Below are 13,329 nucleotides of genomic sequence, written 5' to 3' on the forward strand. Positions count from 1 at the left end.
ATTATGTTAAGAGTGATTAAAACATCCACACCCTTTGAATCAGAGATCCCATTGCTAAGCATATTATTGTACCCCCTCTCCCCCAAACAGAAGATCAGAGGCAGAAAGATCCCACATATGCCAAAATATTCAAAGTAACACCTTTTGTGTTAATAAAGAACAGACAACAAAGTAGATGCAGGTCCACTGGGAAATGGCTAAACAAACTGTGGCAAACTGTAATGGAATATTACTGCACCACACGAAATGACGACTATGAAAACTTCAGAGAGGCACTGGGAGACCTGAAGAATGATAACCCCAGGACAGTCTCCAATTATAATGACTGAGCTTGTCCCAGGAGACATTTCACAAACTGGCCAACTTGAACCATGACTGGCTGCTGAGTTTTGCTCAATTCTTTTATTTCCTCTTCCTTTGGAGTTCTTTGTTACAAGGGATGGTTCTTTGGAGAGGGGGAGGGGAAGGACATATTTGGAAATCAAAGCAATGCATAAATAAATAGCAACACATTTTTTTAAAAAGGCAAATTGATTTGTATGAAGTAATTAAACAAGGTGGTAGATGTTCTATGTGGCCAATGCATCACACACAATTTTTTAATACAATGAAACTTCACTGAACTTACCTTTAATTGCCTTTACATCTGTGGCCTTGTCTTGTTCTTTGCCTTTCACTATTAAAAAAAAAAAAGAGTCATTATCAAAAGCTGAAATAAAACAGAGAATTCAAATACTGTACTTTGGCAACTAAGCGGATGGACCATAGTCCATCTGCTTTTTCAAATTAATGGAACCTTTAATTTTCAAAGACAAAAAGACATGCACAACTACTTCAGTTCATGTGCCTTCCTCTGCTGTAAAGTTTCAAGTTTTATAAAGTTACCTCATCTATTGAGAGAGAGAGAAAGAAGTATGGAGGAGACCAAGTTCCCCTCTGGTTCTTTGTCCTGTCATCACATGAATCCTCCTCATTTCTTATCTGACTGCACTACTCTAGGACTTCACTGACTTTTTCCACTTTGCCCTAATACTTTGCTGGCCCCTCCCCACCCCCCTTTCACATGTTGTCTTCCCTTATTAGAATGTAAGCTCCTTGAGGGCAAGTGGTGATCTTTTTTCTAAATTGTAGCCCTGGCATTTAGCAGGCTCTTAGTAAAACTAAAAAGAGTGAGAAAGAAAAAATGAGAGTGAGAGATAGAGAAAGAAAGGAAAGAAGAGAAGAAAGGAAGAAGGAAGGAGGGGAAAAAGAGGGAGGAAGGGAGAGAAAGAAGGAAGGAAAAGATACAATCTTCATGTGTTCATTCATATAACAGAACAAAATTACAGAATACCAAGAGCTGGCAGAGACCTAAGAGGGCATCTAATCTAATCCAACCTATCCATGAACCAAAAATCCCTTTTACAACATTCTTGACTATTGTCTAGCAGCAAGAAGCCCATCAACTCCAGAGTCAGGCCTGCCCAGCTGTGACATTTTTCCTTCTCTATAAAATCACTTTATATAAAATCCCTAATGCTATCCCTATTGATTGAAAAGAAACTTTCGTATAGTTTACCAGGGGAACAGCAATACAAGTTTATTCACTGACTCAAATATCTGAAGATAAGTTGTGAAAGTTCAATAGCACGAATCTGTAATGGACCAAGAGCAACAGTTCTGTGACTTTACCAGCCATGTTCAGTAGAACAGAGAAGATAGACAATGTTTCCAACATCATCTGAAAATAAAGCCCCACGTTCCTAGGGGAGGCTAGACAATAATATAAAAAGACACACCTCATGGCCTTCCCATGAGCTCTGGAAAGGAAAACATCACTCCTGGGCAGGCGTATGGGTTAATTAATTAAACCAGAAATGGCCCTAACTCAAAATTAAGAATCTGCTTCCCTGCTCCTCTTAGCCCCAGTCTTCCTTTCTAGCTTCCCAACAAAGTGCTAAGATTCTTTCATACAAAGGGAAAGGTCAAAGCTGCCTGCCGCTGTTAACAAGTCAGGAGAGGCAGGAATTGTGACCAGCAATACAGCAAGGAGGTGGGCAGGGCTGGGTTAGAAGGACAGATACCTGATTGAGAGCAACAGAGAGCTGGGCTGAAGAAGTGATAGTGAGGAGGAAACGTAAAGAGTCTGGATATGGCCATTTACGTGGGAACCGAGTATCCAAATGACCAAAGCCAGATCAACCAGTTTGGGTAATTCTAAGTAAAGCACTAACAGAAAGAAGGGAAGACCACAGCCTGGACTCCCTGAAAAACCACCCTGCACCCATTATTCATACCAGTACTCAATTTCTGAGAATGAATACGACAAGAGTTGTAATCTCACCAATGTGGGTATTTCCTCCAACAATACAGATCGTATAATCTATCCATGTCCTTCCATAGTTTCAAGATATGGAGTTCATCCAAAAAGCTAGACAGCGATCTCTCTCACGCTCCTCTAAATATGTATAGACTGCATAAAGACTGGGTGTTCTTAGCACCCTCCGTCCACTTTTTGGTCCCTCTTCTGATAACTGCAGAATCCAAATCCTGCCCTCTACCCTGCCAGGGTTAACTGCTACTTTTTAGTTGTATCTGTTGGTGGGCTGCCATAACTAAGAATTTATCACCAACTAGTCAGTCCCTCTGTAATTTTGCAGGCACAATCTGTTTTATGGTCCATACCTGAAGCCTTTTCGGCATAACAGATTTGGAGCTAGAAGAGATTTAAAGGTCATCTAGTCCAAATAGTTCCTGGGAGTAGCTAGGTGGAGTAGAAGATAGAGCGCCAGGCCGAATCAGGAAGACCTGGGTTCAAAACCAACCTCAGACACTTATTAACTGTGTGATCCTGGGCAAGTCACTTAACCTTGTTTTCCTCAGTTCCCTCATCTGTAAAATGAGCTGAAGAAAATGGCAAACCACTTTTGTGAAGAAAACCCCAAACTCATGAAGAGTTGGACATGAGTGAAACAACTGAACAACAAAGTCCAACATACTGAGGACTGACCAGTATGCACATTAAAGAAACGAAATACATATACAGAAATATTAGCTCCCGCCACATGCCAGATGGCATATTAAAAAAAACCCATGTCAATTCCCCATAGCAGCAAATCTTACATACAATCTTTGAAAAGAAAAAAAATGTTCTGCCAAAATTCATCAAAAGTACATATTTCCTGCATGTTTGTTGTTAAGAAACCAGTCTAAATTATGAGAGTTTCATAGTCATGTTAGCCACTGTGACAAATTTTTGGGCCTCAAAAATTCTCAAAGATCACCGAAGTCATAGAGAAACTGCAATCTGCATAAGTGTAAAGGCCATTCATACCAATGAAATCAGACATCCATGAAGTAGTGAAATATCAAAACATGTTTATCTTCATTCCCCAAACTGCAAAGCCAGATCAATGCTATCACACCTTACCCAGTGGAGGTGGGGTTAAACAGCCTTCTTGTCTAAGGACACACCAAAATGAAGCATAAACATCACAGAACTCCACTGACACGGCATCTTTGGTTTCATACTTTTTGAAAACCAATGCTATAAAAACATCACTTTCCACTTCTCTGAGGCACACTAGGTGGAATGAATCCTAAAAGGAATGCCTAACATCCTGAGCAGCAGACATGCTATTACAGGATTCCCATGAAAAAGACTAAAAGGCTACCATTTAAATGAAGCTCACAAATACATGGGATCTACTCCAATGAAGTTAAATAGGGCAAACGCTTAATTGGTCCAAATCTCTCTGGGAAAAGGTAAAGTTAATTTTCATTCCCATGTACATAAAATGCATAAATACACAGGACAACTAGAGAATAATGTAGTTAGCTGGAAGGAACCTTAGAAGTCATCCAGTCTAATGTCCAATTTTATGGATACGAAAACTGAGGCTGAGAAATGACCTGTCCAAAGTTAAACGCATAGGAAGCAGTGGAGCCAGGACCATCAGACAAATTCAACTCTCTTTCCTCCATACCCTGCTGCATATGGCACATCCTGCCAAAAGAATAAAAGCCCTTGAGAACTGGACACTGTCATTTTTTTTATCTTGTATCCCTAAGGCCCAAGCCAATACTTTGAACACAGTAGGCACTTAATAAATGTTGAGTTCATAAAAAGAAAATACTGGAAGTATGGGGAAGAAGATTGCAGCAAAAAATATGCCAGAACTTCAGAAAAACCTGGAAAGACTTGTATGGACTGATGCTGAGTGAAGTGAGCAGAATGAGGAGAACCTTGTACACAGTAACAGCCACGTTGTGTGATGATTAACTTTGATAGACTTAGCCCTTCTCAGCAATGCAAGTATTTAAGACATCAAAAGTCTCATGATGGAAAATGCTATCCACATCCAAAGAAAGAACTACAGAGTTTGAATGCAGATCAAAGCATACTATTTGCTCTTTTATTTTTTTCCCCACTGCTGTTTTGTTTTGTGTCCTCTTTCTTGTGGTTCCTTCTATTGGTTCTAATTCTTCCTTACAACATGACTAATGTGAAAATTTAAAAAAGAAATATGTGCCAGAGATCTTAAATGACACTGATAACAAGCATTTATTAAACACCTATGTGCCAGGCACTAGGGAAAACAAAGACATTCCCTGCCCTCAAAAAGCACATACTCTATTTGGGGTATGGAGGAAGGGGGACAATATGGACATATATAAATTTATATATATATATATGTATACACACACACACACACACACACACACACTCAAAGGATGAAATACATGTGTGTAGATAAGATTTTTTTCTAATTACTATGTTAATTACTTTTAAGGTTCAAAAAATGAACTATTTAAATATAGGTTAAGTTGGCTAAGGGAGTGAATAGCTCAAACTTTTCCATTAATAGTAAGAATACTTAAAAATAAATTCTGTGATCACAGTTTTGCTACAGTGTCTTTCTGAATATTTTAATGAGGGGGATAGAAGGGGGAAGACATCAAACTCGTTGATGAATCTATCACAGGATTCAGGATCTCAACAGAGGGTGACATCCCCTGCCTACAATGTCACTTCAGAGAGAGTTAAGAGCCAGAATTCACCTGCAGTCACTCTCTCCAAATCACTATAGTATTTAAAGGCATATATATTTCCCTAACTCATCCATTCTTACCTGTTTCTATAACCAGTGTCCTAGTTCTCATTATACAATGCCTGGATACCCACAGCACTTTCCTAGTTTCTCTGCCTCTATTCATTCACTCAACAAATATTCAGTATAGTCAGTTCTGCTATAATACATTTCAAAAAATGTAAATTTGTTCCATTGTGATTGGTTTATCAGGGAATATTTTGAGCATAACTTGCTCAAATTTCCAGTTTGCTTCACTGCAATTTCTTCCTTGCAGATAACTGCCCTCCTTCACAGTAACTCCTGAGCTGTAACCCGTCCAAAGCCCACTATACAAGCAAACTTCAGATCTTTGTCAAAGTAAAGTGCCACATTGATTGTATATATTCTGGGGCAACAGGAACTGTGACTAGAAAAAGGTTAGTATGAACCTAGACAGTCCCCATCCCCTTCCACTAGGCCTGCCCAACTTGTTTTTGAAGCCCAGTGTAGGGGGGGGTGGGGAGAACCTCACTGTTTATTTTATTTTTTATCTATTTAAGTATTTAATATGTATTAAAAAGATGTTCTTACTTTTATTAGGTTCCTGCCTTTTTTTAATGTGTCACTGATGAAGTTTTTCAGTGTTAGGCCCCTAACTCCACTTTCCCCATAAGCTCTGTGGTTTTTATCGACCGACGCTTTTGGAGCTGCCCATGTCAGGTCACAGCTGAACTAACCATACCTGTCCGTGTAAGGCACTATGGCAGATGGAACACTCCGGGAGTCACGTGAAAAAGTAAGACACGTTCTCTGTCCTCATGGAGCTGAAAGCCTGACTCTGAAACATTTCCTATACCAATATCAGCTATTTTAAGCAGTATTTTCATGACATAATTCCTCCACATGAGGAGGGACAAGGGCTTCCTACAGCCTATCAAGTCTAACCCCAATCCCTCTGCTGACCTTCAGGTCCTCTATCCCAGGTACAATTCAACCACAAGCTTTCTTATTTTCTAACATTTCTTTTCTCAGCTTCAGCCAAAATAATTTGCTTATCCTCTCCTAAACCCTTTCTAATCTTGGTTCATTTACAAACTTCACTTTCTCCTAAGAGCCACCTCTAAATTCACACCCCTGCCTCGGCCTGGTTCATTTTACCAGCCTTGGCGACTCTAATACTCAGAAGCCACCTCAGCGCTTTCTAATTCCCTCCTATACTGCAAAATAGTGATTAACATTTGGTTAGTATGGCTCCCCCACTCTTTCCTGCGTGGGGGCCATCTCTTCACACATCTGAATTCCTCATTATACCCTCTATGGCATTTAGTACAACGCTCAGAACATAAGAGACCCTCAAATACTTATTGGCTAGGAAACAATACAGAGACTACTTTAGTAGTATAATCTCAATATAGTCAATGCATTCTGTTACAGAGAAGCTAAAAGTATAATATCCTAAACAGGAATTTCACAAGACCATAGTTTGGAAGGCTGATGCCTACTAGGATATGATAGGTCATAATAAATCCCCCTCCCTCATCCTCCAGCCAAAACTTACCACCAATCATACTCCAAAAGTTTTTAAAGGGCCAGGACCCAGCAGAAAAAGAGCTGTCACAAAGAACACTTTGTGTTTAAGCATTTTAAAAAACAACAACAAACCCCAAACCCACACACTCAGTTAAGAGTCACAGAGATAAGCAATAGCACCAGGACTGTAATAGAGGTGCCTCCACATTACTTCTCCTAAGGTATGCCTAAGATATCAAGTATCCCTTGGAACAAAGATAGCACCTTGCCATGTTCACAACGCTTCTCCATATAGCCTCCTATTCTCACAACAACCCTATGAGAAAGCCAAGGCAGGGATTATCAGCCCTATTTTACAACCAGAGAAAACAGGCTCAAAGACTTTAACCGCTATCCAAATCTATATGGTTAGTAAACAGTGGAATCAGAACAAATAGGTCTGAGCCCTTGACCATCCTTCTCTTCTTCGACAGCACACTGCACCTCTCAAGGAGGAGAGGGACTGAACTCCCTTCACCTCATGCTGAGAGACCCACATATGGCAATGTCACCACAGTGGTAGAAAAACAAACCCAAGGTGGAAAAGCTTGAGAGCACTGATATCCACACCCTTGGACATGAGAGTGGCAGAACTGTATCCCAGAAGGATACCACCCCATGTACCATCCTTAGAACTCCTGTTTTTGTGCTACTTGGCTTACATTTGGTTTTGTTTTTTTTTAATGCTTTGTTTGTTACCGCTGTTTGGTTTTGTTTTTCAGTTGTTTGCACCCCCTTTCATTGGTTCTTATTCATTAATCTTGCTTTTATATGATGGAATTTTTTCCTTTTTCTTTTTTTTGCTAGGCAATCGGGGTTAAAGTGACTGGCCCAAGGTCACACAGCTAGTAAGTGTCAAGTGTCTGAGGCTAAATTTGAACTCAGGTCCTCCTGACTCCAAGGCTGGAGCTCTATCCACTTCGCCACCTAGCCGCCCCCATGTGATGGAATTTTTTAAAAAAGCTATGGCAAACCTTGTTTTAAAGACATCAACAAGTCATTACCAACACAAGACTTTGGACAGACCATTCCTATGCCAAAATGTTAAAAGCTGCCAGAATCCTTGACCAATAGAGGACCAAAGATGAAAAACCTGTAACATGCTTTCCCTCCTGCCTGCTCTGGATCAAAGCACGGAAAAAATGAGCATGGCCTCAGGGCCCAGGATGACTATCAATCCCTATTTTCTCAAGGATTCATTTGTTACATGGTGTCCTAAACATGAGTGAACTCTGATTTCCCTATTTGAGTCATGTTCTTGTGTTTAAAGTAAAAGCCAGTATAATTCTAACAGAACTGGGCATGGCCATCCATTGAGCTTCCCCAGGTTTAAGTGCATTAATGGCATCTAAACAAAACTGACTCATCTGATTTAAAGTATTAAAACATGTTAAAAGATTCAATATCACCACAAGTGTCACAACTCTACCTCATTCTCATTTTGCTTTGGCACTTAAACCTTGTTTGTAAACACAACTGTATTCCTTAGCAGCCAGATCAGAGGTTGGAAGAATGCACACTGTGACCACACGGGTTATCAAACAATTGGTATGATTCTGGGAATTAAAGAAAATGTATTTATAGATATGACAATAAGAGTTCAATTGTCACAATACAGCTGTTCCAAACACACAGGAAGTGAACATTTATACATCTATTAAGGCAGCACAATTACAAAGAAACCTCAGAAAGCAACTTCAGCAGGTCTCTTTAGATGAATGAATTTACTCAAGGACCTACTTTGCTGCTACTTGCAGCAAATTTCTGAATGAGCAATGATGCAGACAAATTCAAAACTGCAGTTTCAGCACTGGCCGATAGCCAATTCAAACCATTTCCTGGATTTAGTTGGGCAAAACAACTCCTCGACATAGACCAGGGGTTAAGGAATCTGTGACCTCTGTGGCCTTCCAGGTCGTTGGGTGCAGTCTTTTGACTGAGTCCAAGCTTTACAGAACAAATTCTTTCATTAAGGGGATTTGTTCTGTGAAGTTTGGATTGGAGCACTTGAAGACCTGGAGGGCCACATGTAGCCCTGAGTCTGCAGGTTCCCCACCTCTGATACAGACAAACTGTCTTCTAGCCTTCTTGTGTACATACTACAACTACTCATAGGACAGAAAATAAATTTCCTGTAAAATGTTTTTTCATTTCCTTTATGCAGTACCTTATTTCCATCTTATCTGCTGACTCAACATAAAATAGAATTAATTCTGTTTAGTTAGAAAAATTATATTAACTCTACATTTCTATAACCTCTTTGACAACACACACACACACACACTCTCTCTCTCTCTCTCTCTCTCAGATGCAGGGCAGAATAGAGGATTTTTTTAAAAAAGTATTCCATTACTTGGTCCCTTGTCTTCTCCCAGCAACAACAAAATGTAAAATGCATTCAGTGCAATCATCTTAGGCTTAATTCAAAATACTACAAGCAGGTCATTCATGAACCACTGGCCTGGGAAACATTCCAAAACCCATCGATAAAAAAAGACCAGTCCTTAAGAATGAAATCTTTACACTGCAAAGCAAGAAAGCATACTTTAAATCTTTAACAGGTATGCAGGCCTCCACATTTATACAACATAATACTGTGTGAAATACCAGTCTGTCGGCTATTTCCAACAAGAAGCAAAAATGGCAAAAGACAATTAGAATGAGCAACTCAGCTTTTTGTACTTAGGCAACAGTTTGCATTTGGTTTTAAATCATGCTATATATAGCCTGGCAGGGCAATTTCCTAGGCCAGATACCCTTTAAAACTTAACATTTGTAAACTAAAAGACCATTCAGGACACAAAGGCCTTCCAAATGCAAATAAGACTATCAACTCAGAAAAGGGTGGAAGGGTAAGAAGAGAATTGTATAAAGAAACTGGGACCATTCAATTATTTTCTAGGTAGATACAAAAACTAAAAAGATACTCATTCACTTCCCTTTGGTTTTGTTACAGCAGAAATATTAATAACAGCAGACTACAACCATTTCATCTTTTAAGTGACAGTGGTCTGACAATTTCTTCCAAAACTTGGTTCCCTGCTTCCATCTGTTCCTCACACCACTAAGAAAAGAGTTAAACTTTTCTAGGGAAGTTTTCGATTAAAAGAGAAATATGAACACTGCTCACATTGCTATTCCCTACATTTAACTACAACCAGCACCTCAAATAAAAACCTTGTAGACTCACAATCCTTTGACCCAGAGATCCCAACACTAACGATATGGTTCTAGGGATAGTATTAAAAGAAGCTTTATAATAACAAAAACTAAAAACCTAAAAACGACCTAACTCACCTGGGAATGGCTGAGTAACTTGTAGTGGGATATAACTGTAACAGAGTACTACTACAAATAAAAAATGACAACTAAGAAATGTAGAAAGCCTTGTAACCAAGTGGAGTGATAACAGCAGAATTAGAACACACATACCATACATACTAAGACCACATTTTTAAAAAATCTTCTAAAAATAACAAAATGTTATAAGTATACAGATGGAGAAAGACTGAAAGACAATGAAAATAAATTATTTTGTAAGAAAAAAAATACTGCCTTAAGTCCAAAGAGTACACGAGCTTCATCATGAGTAAAAAAAGAAAAAAAAATTGAACTCAATTTTAACTGATAAAACAAATTTTAAGCTCATTTTAACTGCTTCATATTAATTCTAAGCAACAATAACAGACCACACAAGAGACCTCAGTATTTCCATCTTTTTATTTGTGAACACAAAGGCTGCCTACTTTTCAGGACATGAAATAAGGCATGAGGGAAAAAAAAATCAACTCCACAGAACTTTCCTCTTTGATCACATTTTGTCATCTTTGCTTCCATTACGGACAAGCATGCTAACTTGACTTCTCTTTTCAGAATACACATTTAATATGGCTTTGTCTAAAAAGAGGCATTAGACAATAAAATCTGCTCACATTTTAAATAGAAAGATGGCTAGATTAAAAGTCATCTGGATTCTAATTTCTGATCTGCCACGTGCAAGTATAGTACCTCAGTTTTCCGCTATTAAATGGGGATAATGCCATTTTGGATATCACCCTCACAGGGTAGCTACAAGGATCAAAGGAAATAGGTGAAAGCATTTTGAAAAAGGATAAAACCCTATACAAACAAAAGACACTGGGACTGCTGCTAACACAGGCAGCAAGGTGAATATGCACATATTGCAAACTTTTGGTAAAAAGGGTATTTCCACCAATAAGAAAGTGAGACTACCCAGCACATAGCTCACCAAACTTGTATCTCATTTTTACTACTACCATGTTTTTCTTTAGCCATGTCTCCAACAAAGCACTGTGCTAGGTACTAGGGATATAGAAACAAAATGAAAAACAGTCCTTACACACAGGCAGAGTTTACATTCTCCTTAAGAATGGGGAGAGAAACACGAAAATTTGAGGGAGAGAAACTAACAGCTACAGACATAGACAATGGCTTCCCACAAGAGGCAGCGAGTGAATGATCCTTGGAACAGTGCACTTTTTGGGGAATGAGGGATAATCGGTGTAAAAGTGGGAGGAAGAAGAGGGAATGCCGAATTCAAGGCACAGTAAGTTGGCCATTGGCTGGAACACAGCTTGAGGAGATAATGTCAAATAAGCCTGGAAAAGTGGGCTGGGGCCAGATGGGGATGGGTTGTAAAATGCCAAGTTAATGAGTTTGTGCTTTATCCTTGAGGTAACAGGAAACCACTGGAGATTTTCAAACAAGGGGTTATATGGCCAGACCTGTGTTTTTAGGAAGATTACTTCAGCAGCAGTGCAGAGTATGCATTGAAGGAGAGAAAACAGAAGTCAGAGTCCCATCTGGAGCCTGTTGCAATAGTTCAGGTGAGAGATAAAAAGGGTCTTAACCGAGGGGACGGCTCTGGTGACAAGGGGAAAGAAATGAGACATGCTAAATGATAGAACTGATAAGAATTTCCAACTGATTGGACATGGAAGACGACAAAGAAACTGTGTTATGTGAACAATTTTTTAAAATGGGTTACCATGCTTCCTTATTACTTTTAAATGGCTCGTTGATGAGATCACCCCCAAGTGCTCTCAGAAACAGCCTGTTTGCTCATCCGTAAAAGCCTTACACTATCTACCTCACAGGACTGGAAGGCAGAGGGGCATAAATGTGTTACCATTCCCGCGCTAGCATAATGTTGTCGCTCACACCACCACAGCTTCCACAAATACTGTGTCAAAAGGCTTGAACTTACTTTACGAGGTTTGGAGGAATCCTTTATTTCTGAGTAATAACAACAAGGACTGATACGAAAATACTACCAAAGGGGTGGTGGGTTTCTAGCAGGCTCACTTCGGTAGCGGCCACTTAGGGGTAAAACATGCTGACCAAACACGGGTCAGACGGAGAGCTGAAAAGCCACACTAAAATATTACCAGGGATATAGACAGGACCTGGGGTTTCACTGGCGCGTGGGAGGAGGAGCCCTCCCTGGGCCGAAGCAGGTCAGCATCTTCTCCCGGGCAGGCTAAGCCCAGACCCTCCTTGGTCCCAGACCACTGAGCCATGCGTCCTCTAAAGTGATTTATCACAAAGTTCAATACCCAGAAGCTTCGTAAAGAGAGGCTTGGCTTCGCCGGGCACCGGCAGCAGACGCTCCTCTGGAGGAGGGGCATCCTCCTCCCGGCCAGAGCCGAGGCCGAGAAGCACTTAGGAAGCGCCTACTACGTGCAAGACGCTGCGCGAAGGTCACTCGTGGTCACTCTCTGAGCGCACCCACGGGCAAGCGCCACGGACTCCCGAACCAAGGGCCAGGCGCCCCGGGGCGACCTTGGGCGAGCAGCCTGCCCTCAGTTTCCTCCCCGGGAGCAGGGCTGGGTGGGCGCCAGGGCCGCTCGCTGCCCGGGCTCCCCCTCGGGGGGCTCTCCAAGTTCTAGGGGCCCAGGCAGCTCCAAGGGTCAAGTGCAAGGCCATGTCAGCGCGGCGGGGGCCCCGTGCGCGCTCCCGCGCTCCCGAGCCCGACCCGGCCCGGCGCAGAACAGCACGGGAGTCCGGCCCCGCTCCCCGCCCCGGCCCCGTCGCCTACCTTTCCGCCGGAAGAAGGCCATGGCGGGGCCCGGGTCGGGGCGGAGGGCGCGGGGGGACTCGCGCGGGGTAGCCCCGGCTCCCCTCATTCAGTGACCGGTCCCCCCGCCGGAGCGAGCGCCGGCGGCTCCCGCAGCGGCCTGCCCAACTAACCCGAGAGAGGCTCCTTCCTCCCGGCGCCGCCGGCGCCACCGGCGCCTCCCACGGCTCGGGCGGCCGCCACAGCCGCCACCGCAGCCGCCATGTTGTCAACAAGCCGCCCGCCCCGGAGTTCCGGCCCCTTCCCGGCGCGGGGCATCACGGGAGGTTATCACTTTCCCCCTCCCCCCGCACCCCCGCCCTCCCCGGGCTCCGCCCCCTCAGCCTCAGCAGCCCTCTCCGTACACGTGACCCGCCGTGGGACCGCAGGCGCCGTGGTGGATCGAGGGCGGGGCGTTTCCTTTTCCCCCCTCCCTGACCCGCCCTGTGGGCGGGGCTCTTCTGCTTTGACCTGTTTCTCCCAGACCGAGGCTCTCTTTTGGCAGCATTTCCGTAACGTTAGGGATTATTCATAGTGCTTTTAAAAAATATTTTGACAACTGCATTTGAAGATAATAGGTCCCCTTTGTAATCCTTTGTATTTTATTTAATGCATTTAAAAATATTCCTCTGA

General features: G+C 42.1%; 1 protein-coding gene across 4 annotated transcripts in view; it reads right to left on the reverse strand.

Annotated features, from left to right (window-relative positions):
• AKAP10 (A-kinase anchoring protein 10) overlaps positions 1 to 12,951 on the reverse strand; it is a 53,595-nt gene extending 40,644 nt beyond the window's left edge. For 2 of the 4 annotated variants that reach the window (XM_078154755.1, XM_078154754.1), the window contains exons 1-2: positions 12,831 to 12,951; positions 629 to 676 (exon numbers count right to left, since the gene is read on the reverse strand). In XM_078154755.1, the coding sequence (XP_078010881.1) occupies positions 629 to 676; positions 12,831 to 12,921 (139 nt within the window). In that variant the 5' untranslated portion in view covers positions 12,922 to 12,951. Of the gene's footprint in view, positions 1 to 628; positions 677 to 12,678 lie in introns of all 4 variants that reach the window. The other 2 variants (XM_021006956.2, XM_021006957.2) reach the window with 2 other exon arrangements.
• Between the last annotated feature and the right edge of the window lie 378 nt (positions 12,952 to 13,329).

Source organism: Phascolarctos cinereus, unplaced genomic scaffold (genome assembly GCF_003287225.1).
Source record: "Phascolarctos cinereus isolate Bilbo 61053 unplaced genomic scaffold, phaCin_HiC Scaffold_5;HRSCAF=322, whole genome shotgun sequence".
Lineage (NCBI taxonomy): Eukaryota > Metazoa > Chordata > Mammalia > Diprotodontia > Phascolarctidae > Phascolarctos > Phascolarctos cinereus.